The sequence below is a fragment of the Phyllostomus discolor genome, chromosome 6 (genome assembly GCF_004126475.2).
Source record: "Phyllostomus discolor isolate MPI-MPIP mPhyDis1 chromosome 6, mPhyDis1.pri.v3, whole genome shotgun sequence".
In the NCBI taxonomy this organism is placed as follows: Eukaryota; Metazoa; Chordata; class Mammalia; order Chiroptera; family Phyllostomidae; genus Phyllostomus; species Phyllostomus discolor.
This window is the reverse complement of record NC_040908.2, coordinates 25,703,505-25,717,987: the sequence shown is the minus strand read 5'-3', so window position 1 is coordinate 25,717,987 and position 14,483 is coordinate 25,703,505. Positions and strand designations below refer to the sequence as shown.

Here is a 14,483-nt window from a genome sequence, read left to right as displayed (position 1 = left end):
AAATGGGATGAGGTTATATAATATATAGCAACAACAATCACACAACGTCATATGGCACAAAACTGAACAGGATCAAACCACAGCTATAGACCAAATCATAACAACTTGCTTGAAAATATGTTTTATTATAATTATATAAATGTTAACTAACCTTTATTTAGTGCTTACTATGTCCCAGGAGCCCTTCACAGCAGGGTTTCTCAGCCGAAGCACCACTGACACGTGGGGCCAAGTAACAGTGTGCTGGGAGGTGTCCTGTGGGCCACAAGATGTTTGGCAACACCCCTTGCCTCTACTCACGGGACGACAGTAGCAACTCCACCCTTACATCACCAACAGCGACAACCACAAATGTCTACGGACACTGTATAATGTGCCCTGTAGAATGAAACTGCCCCGCAGCTGAGAATTACTCTTCTACGTGGTTGAGATCAATACCTACTTACACTAAATTCTTATAGGCTGGTGTTTTTAATTTCGTTAACATCCACCACATTGTTGAAAAGCACATTCTGCAAAATTACACACTTAAAACAATAGGGCTTATGAAAAATAGGACAAAACTTTGAAAACCTAGAACTTGGGAACCAGGGCACTAAAAAAAATCACAACCACACAGTAATAATCATAATAAAAATACTAACACAGCTAAATCTCCACTGATATTTGCACCAAGCACAAAGGTCAGCCGATCCTTTATCTCCTTAAACCCTGGACTCATGCTTCCTCCACTTGGATATAGGTCACTGTGCACAGTTCCAACAAAGTTAAAAATAGAGTTCAGGGTGCAGGTGTTTTTGAACTCGGGGGAAATATCTTCACAGCCCCTTCTTCTGTAACTCCAAGCTTCACTATATAGTTTTTATTTTTTAATTTTTCAATTACAGTTTACTTTCAGTATTATTTTATATTTGTTTCAAGTGTACACCATAGTGATTTGACACCCACATAGTTTTAACATAGTAGAAAGTACCACAGATTCTGAGGCCACTCAATCAGCCACTGCTTGCACCAGAGGAAGGCACTTCTATAGAATTTCCATCTTTTTTTCTTAAGCTCTCTATCAGTGAGAATATGCGCTTCACTAATTGCTGGAGAAAACCTCAGATGAACTGACCCAACTTCCACACCGTACTGACATTTTCCTACTTGCCAATTGCATGTGAGCTAATTCGTGTTTCTAAAGTGTGTGTTGTAGCAGAGAAAACTATACTAATTTAACTCTTTAACTCTCAAAGACAGACACCTCCTGAAGCTCCCAAACACTAACGGGAGTTATTTACCTAGCAGCAATAGATAGCAGTGACCAGGGCAGAAGCAGCTGTAGTAGCTAACGATAACAGTAAGTGTGGACTTCTGTGCTAAATGGATTACTTTATTTGATCATCACAACATTGTTATATAGGGTGGGGCACAAGTGGGCTTAAAGATGTTTATGCGGCAAGTAATGTAATTAATAAATAAGAATACAAAAATAAACTCTGTGTCAGGTACTCATGACCGTAATCCTACTTTTGCCCCACCGTGTATATGTAAGAAATGGGAATTTGGGTTAAATAGTTTTTCCAAGGTTACCCAGCTAAAACACAGCGCAGCCAAGTTTCAACCCAAACCTCTAAATCAAGCCATTGTAGTTTAATAATTATGTTACTATTATATTTTTAACAGCTGTAATTTTAAATTTATTATGTAAATAGATTTCTTTCTCAAATTTTCCATGTTACAACACTGTGAATTAATAAGGCAAAACTTTGGCCCTGGCTGGTGGAGCCCAGTGGGTTGAGCGTGGGCTGCGAACCAAAGGGTGGCCAGTTCAACTCCCAGTCATGGCACATGCCTGGGTTGCAGCCAGGTCCCCAGTGGGGGCCACATGAGAGACAACCACACACTGGAACTTCTCTCCCTCTCTTTTTCCCTCCCTTCCCCTCTCTCTAAAAATAAATAAATAAAATCTTTAAAAAATAATGCAAAACTTTGCACATTATACTACCTTTTTCTATGGAAAATTCTCTACGTACTTTATTCAAACTCAATAAAAGATTTAAAATCTCAAAGAAACCTTTATCTTCCTTTGCAAACTTCATACCAATCTTTCCCGATACTCGAGTTTGTTACGGGGGGGTGTGTGTGATAAATGAACTTAAAAACTCTTAAAGTCACAAAAAGATTTACTCACTAGCAAGACAAATGCTACAACAATGTCTTAGAATCCAGCAAGACATGTTCACAGAGAATGTAAACCTGTAGTATGGTCTGGCACGGTGCTGATGTTGCCATCTACCCAGGGCACCAATCCAAGTCCTGCAACCCATGCCAATGCAAACTGGAATCTAGCCACTGGGCAAAATGTGCCCACTCGAGAGTATCAAAGGTCATAAACATCTGTTCTTGCATATAAGGTTTTCTACTGTTTAATTCCCCTGCAAACAGGTACTGGCTATGTAAGAAATTTCTGTGATGGCATTGGCTGGGATTTTCAAGTGTGGTATAAGTACTGGTAGATCTACTCGCAGTCCAAATCCTGTCCCCTGAAAATTCATTAATTAGAAAAAAGAAAGGGCCTTTAAGTCTTATATCTAATTGAATGCCTGATTATAAACTAAAAGAAATATTTTGTATATGCTGAATATTTTAGGCTGAAATAAGAGCTCAAAGTGACTTCTTCAATTATGATGAAAAATATGATGTTTTTCTTTATTAAATTTGAATACTTACAAATAAAGCCAACAAATTATAAACTTAAATATAAGCTTAATGCCTTGACTGATATGGCTTAGTGGACTGAGTGTTGGCCTATGAACCGAATGGTTGCCAGTTTGATTCCCAGTCAGGGCACATGCCTGGTTGCAGGCCAGGTCCCCAGTAGGGGGCACATGAGAGGAAACCACACACTGATGTTTCTCTCCCTCTCTCCCCTCTTCTCCTCTGTCTAAAAATAAATAAATAAAATCTTTAAAAAAAATAAGCTTAACAAGTAATATATAAAATCCATGTGACTAAATCTATTGTTTAAAAAAACAAATTCCCACAAGACGCAAAAATGGCGTTAAACAAAGAGCAAGATATCCCTTGTTTCTGGTTGAGATGTTTCAACATCATTAAAATGTCTGCTCTTCTTAAAATAACTTAAAAATTAACTGCATTCCAATAAATATAGGAAAGAAGGTTTTTTTTTCTCCTGGTGTTAAACTGAGCTGATAATAAATAAACTCATTTTGAAAAATGAGACAAGGACTAGCCTCACCAGATATTAACACATACTCAAAGCCTCTATAATTAAAACAGTAAGTTATTAGAGCAGGAACAAAAAGACCAATGGAACAGAACAGAAACCTCAAAAACAGACCCACATAGTGCTCAATACTATAAAATAATCAATCACTTCCCAAAGTATTATATAATATTAATACAATTTCAATCAGAATCCTAATAAATCTGGAGGAGAAGAAACTGACAAATTGAGATAAACTTCAATAGTAAGGAAAAAAATCTATGAGATGAGACATCTCCAGTAAGAAATTTTAAAGAACAGCAAGGAAACACTGGCCTTATTATAAAATATGTAATAAGAGATAGATAAAACAAACTTGAATCTCTAACACTTGAAACTGCATGGAATATACTTTCATGGATCTCTACAGAATATTGATGTAACAGTCTGGGAGAATATGTTAAATTAATAACAGTGGTTAACAGTGAATAAAAAGGGATGATCTGAGGAACCTTAGTTTTGTTTCCACTGTAATTGTGTATCTATGACAATTCCTATTGCAATAAAATAATTTTTAAGATTTAAAAAACTGGGAAGAAGCAAAGAGAATACAGTAACATACCTTTGTTACGCTATGTTACAAAGGACTTCATCATAAGTACTTCTAACTGCAGATTTTATTTGGGGATTTTGACTGTGTAATGAAGAGGTGGGGTTCTAAGAGGTGTGGAATACTAGCCAGCAGCCTTCAACTTGTAGCTGAACCTAAGGTTCCCTAGGGCACCTTAAGAGATTTAATGTGGCCTTCTCCCCCCACCTTATTCACAATTACCTAATTTTTCTTATATTATTTAAGGTTGCATTGTGTAACATTTCATTTAAAGAAAGGGTTCTGTCACCTAAGTAAGTTTGTAAACCACTCACCCAGAAGACTAGCAAGAGAAACGTTATGTTAAAGGCAATTAATACTCATTAATGAACTCTAAAACCTATTATATTAGCAAACATTTAGTCCCATTTTCTAAATGCAAAGAATGTCTGACAGATAGCTAGCGTAACTCCCCCAGTGCCATAACTGGGTAAGAATTCCTCTTACCTAGAAGCACTATACAATTACTGTCTTTTATGTCTTGTTTTATGTCCCAAAATAGTATTTTTTTAAAATTCTAAGCTAGGTAGATAATGCTTTCCAAATTTCATCACTCTCACTAGACTTTTGCTTTTCAATGAGCAAGTACTACATTTAACTAGTTTTTCAGGTAAACGGGAACTCAGGAGATTGCATGATCTGATTTTTCTGCCCACTGCTACTTGAAACATCCCAGCTTCACTACTTTGTTCAGCATTTATCTTTATGTGAGCAGTACACAAAACTTTCTAGACTTTTTAAATGCCAAGGCTTGTGCTCAGTACTCAAGGGAGAACCATACAATCAATGATTCAGGCAGTACAAAATTTTAATTCAAATAATAAAAACAGCATAACAGATTACCTGAACAACAGGTCTGCAGAGCGCGAAGAAGGGAAAGATCAGAGTTCAGGGAGGAGTAACAACAGGCTGCTGAGCAGATGCAAGACTTGGTCTGGGGACAGATGGGCTTGCCCAACTATCGCACTAGGAGCATATACATTTATCTAAAACTCACAGAACTGTACACTAAAAATGGTGAAATGCACTTTTTCAGTTATATCCAGAGTAAAAAATTTCTATTTCCAGTTATAAAATTATCTGTTACACCCATTGCAGCACTATTTGTAAAATTTAAAAATCAAGTATTTTAAATAATAATAAATATTTAGCCCTGGCTGGTGTGGCTTAGTGAATTGAGCACCAGCCTGTGAACCAAAGGGTCACCAGTTTGATTCCCAGTCAGGGCATGTGCCTGGGTTGCGAGCCAGGTCCCCAGTAGATGGTGCTTGAAAGGCAACCACACATTGATGTTTCTCTCCCTCTCTTGCTCCCTCCCTTCCCCTCTCTAAAAAATGAATAAAATCTTTAAAAAATAATAATAAATATTTAGTGAACACCTAGGTACAGGGATATAATTATGTCTAACATCAAACATTAAGGGCCACAAACATCCAAAATTATTTCTGGAAGACAAGTTGATTTGCACAGATTGGAATGTAAATAAATGCAATCTCTCAGCCTATAATAAATGAATGTATAGTCTACTTGCAAAAACATCCAATGAACATTTGAATACAGACACAGCATTCTGTTCTGCAAGCTTAATCATTATTGACTGACCTTTCCTGGTATTTAAGTTCATGAAAATGCAGAAGCCTGCAGCCTGGCGTATTCATGGCCATCCCCCCTACCCACCACTGACACCAATGTGTGCTATGCTCACAAACTCTCTCCTGAGTAACTGTTGATTTAACTTTTCTGCATACATTTTCTAGCAGTAAGGCAAGGTACAGAGAAAAATCTACCTATGGAAAAGCTCATATCCTTCAATAATCAGAAAGCAAAAACAAAAGTGGAGGCCTTTTTCTGAATATTGCAAATTATAAAGACCTTAAAGGAAAGACTAATAATAAATCCTAAATTCCTATATGACAAAAGTAAAAAATATATATGTAAATCACTATTAAAATGTTTTCAATAAAATGGGGGATAGGATTCTTGCAATACTTGTAGACAAAAGACAAATACTTTTGTCTTTGTTTACCTTTAATATTCAAAGAACGCCTCTCAATACCTAAAAAGATAAATAACCAAGTAGAAAATGAGCAAGAAATTTACAGAAGGGTTACAGATAATGAAAGCAAACATAATCTCAAATTCTAAATCTTTTAAAATGGAGACAACGAGATATAAAATGTTGAGAGAAAAAATGAAGGGGAAAAAATATCCCTCATAATCAGTGCTGTCAATGGCATCTGGTTCTTTCTTTTACAACTTAATGACAGCTTTTTTGAATGGCAAGGAAGCATTTTCAATGTCTAAAATGTACATACCATTTCACTTCCAAGAGGTTATGCTTGAAAAATATTTACACAGCACAAATATATGCACAGATCTTCTATCAGCATCATATGTAATTACAAAAAAACCTAAACATCTAAAAGTCTATCAACAGGAGACTGGAAAATGAAATCACCATACATCTATGCAAATACAAGAGCTGAAGAGTCGCTACAAGAATGAAGTCACTCTACTCATGGGGAAAGATGCTCAAGACACACTGTTAACTGTAACAAGCATCTGCAAAGTAACATGTGCAGCCTGCCACTGTGCATGGACCAGTCCTGGATGGCACATAAGCCAAAGTGTGGACAAAACAAACATACTCTATCTGATCAGAGTAATTACATATGGGTTTGGAATGAAGGAGGAAAGGGGATGATATTCATTTCCTATGTTGTACATGTCCTTATTTTGAGTTTTATTTTGTAATGGTAATGTTTTACTTCTGAAATCAGTGATAATGAAAAGAACTTATGGAAGATGTTTTTAAAATGCAAAGCTTTGATTCTCTCCGGTACATAAACTGCCCAGGTCCAGCAGAATCCCCACCAGAATGTAACTGTTCCCCGGATCCCAGGGCCTCCTCAGATACAGGGCATGCAGGGCACTTGGGGTCTCAAGGCAGGAGCGCGCCACAGCAAAACGCAATTTCAACAACATGAGTGTTTCTAAATTTCTTCTAAAATAAAAAGAGTGAAAAAGCAAAAAAACTCATAAAAATATAAAATCAAAAGAAAATCACTGATTAAATAAATTATTATCCCTTGCTATTTTTTTGCATTTCTAAAACTGGAAGAACTTATGCCTTTTAAACTTTAGCCTAGAAGTTGTTTCTCCCATATGAGGAAAACAGTGTTTGAGTTTCAAGATATGGTACACGTTTTCATAGGACTTGAAACTCAAAAGAAAACATACCTTCGGAGAGCATTTCTGGAATGTCTGCTTGATATCTAGGTCCCACTCTGATTTCACCTTTGTCAGCTAATAGTGTTTTCACTGAGGGGTCATAGACCAGTGAGTAGAAAAAGCTATCCTGAAAGAAAATGACAAAATATCTAGGTAAACTTTTTATAAAACAATAAATTCAATGTCATAATAATGAAACCATAAAACTTCAGAGAGTGTATAAAATTTTGTTTTAGTGAATAAATCCATATATGTTTAAGAACATGAAGTTATTGCCATCATGTAAAATAGTGTAATATTACATCTACCCAAAACAAATAGCTTACAATAAAAGCAGTTTATTATGATTTATTTTTTTGTTTTAGTCTAAAAGAAAACCATTAATTGCTCTAAAACAAGGTTTTGAAAAGCAAGCAAAGTGAAGTCGTAAGTCAAGGGTAAGACACCTAAAATCAAGTGATCATCTAAACCTCTGAATCCCACACTAAACAGTATGAACCCCTTCATACGTATCGGGCACTTACTTTTGGGGTGTCCATCCCAAATTGTGTTAAAATAGTAAGATGTACACAATCCACATTATATATACATCTTCAAATATGCCAAATTCGATTATTTTAATAGGACTAAAAAATTTTCTCAAGGACAGTCTTATAATGGTTAATGTAGCGAATCTAAATACAAAAGTGTTTTCCAAATTGTGTCAAGAATATAGTGTCAGCAGTTTTATTTTTCCTAAATTGCTCTTTTTGCCACCAAAAACAAAAAAGAAAAAAGATTTCCTTAAATACACTTTATTTATTTAAAATTCCTATCTTTTAGATTGTTTCTATCTCAAAGAATGATGAAAAGTTAAGTGGTGAAAAAAACCAAGTATAGAGAAAAAAATCCTAAAGATCTTTGCAAATTTTTACCTATTACAGTCCTTAGCAGATCCAAATTGCTAATAATAACTTAGAAGGCAAAAAACATCATATTTTGAAAAATTCCACTCATCCAAAAATACCAGTAGAACACACTGAAATATACTGAATGCTTCCTCCTTTTATTTCTACATCTGTGCTAATTTCTAGCACTATCATTATCCGTATCATTATCAACCATTCTGTTGGACACACTGACAACAAAGCCATGTACCTTCTTTTCTAAATTCCATAAGCCTAAGTTTTAAAGACTATTAACCTTCTTTCTGCCTTGAATATTTTGGTTTTCATTTTAGTTTTCTTTATTAGAGTTTCTAATGTATCGTAGTTCTAGACATTTTTATCTGTCTTTTCAGTTATGTTTTCTTCATTTGAGATAGGAGGATAATACTTAAGAATGATAAAAAATATGTCCCTTTATTTAAAAAAATATGTATACACACATACAATAAAGGCTTGGGGAAAAGAAAAACATCATGAAAATGTAAGGTTAAATACTGAAGTACCATCAACAGTAAAATATTTTCCCATCATACAAATGCTAACAAGTCATTTGAAACTGTGGAATACTCTGGTGATAACCATTTCCTCCCTTTACTTAATTCAACTTACTAAAAAATGTTAAAATGTTTCTTGTTGAAGTTTACAGAAAGAAATATTTTTTGTTGACAAAGTTATTAGGGTTCCAGGAAAGAAATCAGGCCACCAATGGTAAAATCTCATCTGGAGTCTAAAAGAAAAGCGATTTATTAAAAACCAAACAAACAAAAGACAGGAAGACCAATTATAGTAAAGTCATTTTTCATAAAGCCAAAAATATTTCTTCTACTACCAGTGCAATCATGTGCCATGCTTTACAAAGCTTTTCTTTACCAACGGAAGACAGACAGGCAGACACAACAGTGTTTGTCCACTCTTGTCTCAGTTCACCAGAAAAATCAAATTGTCCAAATTCATTCCAGTCATGATACTTCTACTATTATCCCACTGTGGCAGTGTAATAATTTTGTACAAACAAAAATAAATTCAAAGGTATGGGTTTCATGTGAAATTAAAGAGAAAAAGGACAATACAAGTATAATGACTAATTACCTCTTTATCAAGATATGATAATACTGACTCTGTCTCATTCAGAAGGGCAACAGTGCATTTCCCCCTGTTAAAAAAGGGAAAAAAATGAATAAATAAACATTTAAGAAAGGCGACTTCACCTTCACAGTGATGACGTATACTATACAAAGTAAGGAATATTCCAAAAGTAAAGTTGGTATTAAGAATCCAAATGGCAGTTAGGAATATATGTAAGTGTATATATAATCCTTTACACTCCTGGTGTTGAGTAACCTAAAACAAAAGACTGTCTTTATAGACATTTATTGAGAGGCTAACCTATGGAAGAAACTGTGTTAGGCAGTAAAAACTTCTAACACAGAGCACTTTATAGTTAATTCCTAATTATTCAAGAAAAAAAAGTACAGTGAAACCTTCAGATTAAGTCCATTTCAGACTCTATGAGTAAATATGAGGTGATTTTATATTTTCCAAAGACATTATGCAAACCATGAAAACCAGTGCCTAATATAACCTTCATATTGTTAAAGACGCCACTGCATATAAGAAAGAACCTAAAAACAATACACATTCATATCAGGATTAACTGACTTACCTATACTGAAATTGCTCTAAGACTAGTTAAAATTTAAACACTAGGAACTTCTACAGAGCAAGGGGCAAAATAAAGATCTATAGTCTTGCGTGGACCTTGACATCTGATGGCAATTACCTTTGATCCTAAGCCCTGGGTGTGAGTTTGGAAATTGATGCCATTAAAAAGGGCTTGTCTGAACTTGAGAAATAGTAAGGTTAACCAGGAAGAGGAAATTATTACAAGCACTTTTAAAATTATCCTCACTAGCTTGAAAAATTCAATGTAGCTACAAATTTGACAGGAGAATTTTGACAGACTATTCAAGTTATAGATTTGTCAGGGCTCACAAAAATTTTCTAAATGTCACAGTGTTTTTTGATTTTCTAAACAGAAGTTACTACTTGCTCTGTACAAAATAAGCAAAATCAAACACATCACATATGCATTAAGAAGACATGCTGCTGCTGGATTATCAGAGCGAAAAACACTTCATCACGGGGATGGAAAGTACAGCACAGGGAATATAGCCAATAACAGTGTAATAACTATGCGTGGTGCCAGGTGGGTACTGGAAATATCGGAGGGATCACTTTGGAAAGTATGTGACTGTCTAGCCACTAAGCTGTGCACCGGAAACCAATACAAAATAATATTGAATATCAACAGTAATTGAAAAATAAAATTTAAAAAGAAAAACAGCCCTGGCTAGCGTAGCTCAGTGGATGGAGCGCGGGCTGGGAACCAAAGTGTCCCAGGTTCGATTCCCAGCCAGGGTACATGCCTGGGTTGCAGGCCATAACCCCCAGCAACCGCACATTGATGTTTCTCTCTCTCTTTCTCTCTCTCCCTCTCTCTCCCTTCCCTCTCTAAAAATAAATAAATAAAATCTTAAAAAAAAAACAAACTAGTAAATTGAAAAATAAAATTTAAAAAAAAATTGCATTAAAAATTATAAAAAAAAAAACAAAAGAAAAACTCAGAGAACAAAATTACCAAAAGTAAAATATTAACACATAGGTAAAAAAATTATTATAGCTCTCTAAACATTTTTACATTATATTCCTCAAATTAAAAAAAAATTCCCCTCATAAAAACATCTTTTTCTGGTAATCACCTTAGATTAATATCACTATAAAAGAGTTCTCTGACAGCATACAGTATATCCTTATTATCCAATCTCTATTTTGGTTACCAAAGGTCTTCTGTTTTTCTGCCTCATTTTATTCATGCATGTTAGTGAAGCAGAAAAATTAACATTATTACTTCAGTACACATAACGACACTAAAGTCAACACTTGGCTGACATTTACACAGGGCAGAATTACAGGCAGGGAAATTGGGTCTGTTGCTGTTAGCCTATCTACAGCTGCCACAGACGCTATGACCTGTGAATATCTGCTCACACATGCAGCGTGCCTCAGTAATAAATGAAGTTTCCAAAAGTTCCATTTTTTTTTGCCTCAATAACAGCAATAAAGCAATATTTCTAACATTTAATACTTAATCACCTAGCAGAAATAAAATCTTTTTAAGTTCTCAAAAATTGTTTTTTTTATATATATTTTATTGATTGTGCTATTACAGTTGTCCCAATTTTTCCCTCCTGCTCCCCTTGGCCTGGTACCCCCATTCCCTCCAACAATCCCCTCCCTTAGTTCATGTCCATATGTCATGCATGTAAGTTCTTTGGCTTCTCCATTTCCTATTCAGTTCTTAACATTCTCCTGTCTGTTTTGTACCTAACAATTGGAACTTCTTAATTCCTGCACCTTTTTCCCCATTCTCCCGTACTCACCCTCCCATCTCTTTAAATTTTGGCATTTTAATTATGATGTGTGTTGGAGTGGCCCTCTTTGTGTCTATCTTGTTTGGGACTCTCTGTACTTCCTGGACTTGCATGTCCATTACCTTCACCAAATTAGGAAAATTTGTTTTCATTATTTTTTTCAAATAGATTTCCAATTTCTTGCTCTTTCTCTTCTTCCCGCAGCCCTATGGATCGAATGTTGGATTAATTAAAGTTGTCCCACAAGCTGCTTACACCATCCTCACTTTTATGGATTCTTTTTTCTTCTTGTTCTGATTGGTTACTTTTGCTTCCTTATGTTCCAAACCATTGATTTAATTCTCAGCTTTATCCACACTACAGTTGTTTCCCTGTAATTGTTCTTTATTTCAATTAGTGTATCCTTTGTTTCTGACTGGGTCTTTTTTATGCTGTTAAGGTCCTCCCTAAGTTCCTTCAGCAACCTTCTAACCAGCGTTTTGAACTCTGCATCTGATAGATTGCTTGTTTCCATTTTGTTTAGTTCTTTTTCTGGGGTTTTGATCTGTTCTTTTCATTTGGGCCATGTTTCTCTGTCTCCTTGTTTTGGCAGTCTCCCTGTGTTTGTTTCTATGTATTAGGTAGGGCTACTTTAACTCTGTGTCTTGGTCATGTGGCCTAACGTAATAAGTGTCCTGTAGGGTCCAGTGGCACAGGCTCCCGTCACCCAAGGTGGACGCTTGAGTTGCGCCCACCGTGTGAGCTAAGTGCACCACCCTCTTCTTGTAGTTGAGCCTTGTTTGCTGCTGGCAGATTAATGGGAGGGACTTACCTAGGCCAGTAAGCTACAAGGAATGGCTGTAACCACTGACCACCAACCTTCGCCCTCTGTGGAGAATCAGCTGTTTAGGGACAGGATGGTGGTGTTCTGATGTGCTCTGTAGATGTCCACGGGGTGCGCTAGCCCTGGGGTTTCCCGTGTGGTGCAGGCCAAGGTTGGCCCCCACCTGGGTTTTTTGCTTAGTTTGTTTTTCAAATTCAGCTGTTGATAGTTGTGAATTTCTTGGCATTTTAATGCTCATAGTTTTGATCTTCTTTTCTTAAATATTTAACATTTCATATAATAATGGCTTGGTGATGATTAACTCCTTTAGTTTTACTTTGTCTGGGAAGCCTCATCTGTCCTTCCATTCTAAATGACAGCTTTGCTGGGTAGAGTAATCTAGATTGTAGGTCCTTGGTTTTTGCTTTTTATCATTTCAAATACTTCTTGCTAGTCCTTTCTAGCCTGTGTCAGCTGACAGTCTTATGGGAACTCCTTTGTAGGTAACTCTCTGCTTTTCTCTTGCTACTTTTAAGATTCTCTTTATCTTTAACCTTTGGCATTTTAATTAGGATGTGTCTTGGTGTGGTCTTCTTTGGGTCCATCTTGTGTAGGACTCTCTGTGCTTCCTGGACTTGTATGTCTATTTCCTTCACCAAATTAGGGAAATTTTCTTTCATTGTTTTTTCAAGTAAGTTTTCAATTTCTTGCTGTGACTATTCTCCTCCTGGCATCCCTATGATTTGAATGTTGGTACATTTGGAGATGTCCCAGTGTCCTTATTCTATCCTTGTTTTTCTTAATTCTTTTTTTCTTCTTGCTGTTCTGATTGAATGCTTTTTTCTTCCTTATGTTCCAAATTGTTGATTTGATTCTTGGCTTCCTTCCCTCCACTGTTGGTTCCCTATAGATTTTCCTTTATTTTGCGTAATGCAAACTTCATTTCTGCCTGGGTCTTTCTTATGCTGTTGCAGTACCCAATGATTTCTTTAAGCATCCTGATCACCAGTGTGCATCTGATAGGTCGCTTACCTCCATTTCATTTAGTTCTTTTCATTGAGTTTTGCTCTCTTCTTTCATTTGGGCCATGTTTCTTGGTCTCCCTATTTTTGGCAGCCTCCCTGTGTTTGTTTCTATGCATTAGGTAGAGCTGCTTTGACTCCCTGTCTTAGTAACGTGGCCTATTGTAGGAAAGGTACCTGTAAATTGTGTGGGGCAGAGTCTAGGTAATTGCCAGGGTGGGGAAACCCATTTCACCACTTTGTGGCTCTGTGGTGGGGGGAGCCAAGAGCTGGGGAGGATGGGGGGATAGTTGGCTTAGAGAGGGGACAATACCATTACCTGGCCTCTGGAGAGTGCCCAGGATTGGAAGCTGTTTCCTAGCACTTGCCCTGCTGCTAGTTACCTCACTCTTCTCTCCCCTTTACCCCACATACCACTTGTGGCCTTCCAGCTATTGCCCTAGTGCTGAATCCCAAAGGGTGTGGGCCTGCATGAGTCCTAAGTCTGTTGTGGGCTATTTAGGTAGAGTCTCTTGAGAATCCCATAGTTTCTTCTATCACCCCAAAGCCCACTGGTTTTTACAGCCAGAAGTTATAGGGATTTATCTTCCTCATATTGCAATTCTGGGCTGGGTGGTCTGTTTTGTGGCTGGGATCACTCACTCCTTAGGAATCCCTCCCGATTTTTATCCACCACATGTGAATGTGGGACCACACGTACAGCCTCCTCTCCAAGTCTCCACCCCTCCTAACCATCTGGATGAATGCAGCTTCTTTAACTCCTTGGTTGTCAGACTTCCATACAGCTCAATTCTTTGACAAATCTGGCTGATACTGGTTTTGAAGTCTAGCTGTAATTTTTGCTATAGTTGTGTGCAGAGGCAAAATGTGTTTGACTACGCTTCCAGCTAGACTGGAAGTCCAAAAATTATGTTTCTTTATAATGGAAGTGTAAAAGGTACTAAATGTTATTTTAATATGTCCCTGTCTGTTTAATAGTCACTTGAATGTTAAATGCTAACAGACACTGAAAATTTTATCTAGCCAATATAACATACTTAAAGTCTTCTCCATAATCTCTGAAATGACAAGAGAATTTAAACAAGTCATTAAAAATTATTTTAGGAGATTCATAATTATATTAGGACATTTAAAAAACACTGTTTATACTGTTTTAGAGGCACACGATTTAAAAAATCAGTAGGATACTCCGGTCGATCTGAAATATAAAT

The 14,483-nt window shown here is 36.4% G+C and overlaps 1 protein-coding gene across 1 annotated transcript in view; it reads right to left on the bottom strand.

Moving 5' to 3' along the window:
- The window catches only part of MTA3 (metastasis associated 1 family member 3), a 165,564-nt gene that overhangs the window by 78,383 nt on the left and 72,698 nt on the right, over positions 1–14,483 (bottom strand). Inside the window, exons 6-7 of the mRNA XM_028516324.2 lie at positions 9,107–9,170; positions 7,101–7,218 (exon numbers count right to left, since the gene is read on the bottom strand). Coding sequence (XP_028372125.1) covers positions 7,101–7,218; positions 9,107–9,170 — 182 coding nt within the window. The remainder of the gene's footprint in view (positions 1–7,100; positions 7,219–9,106; positions 9,171–14,483) is intronic.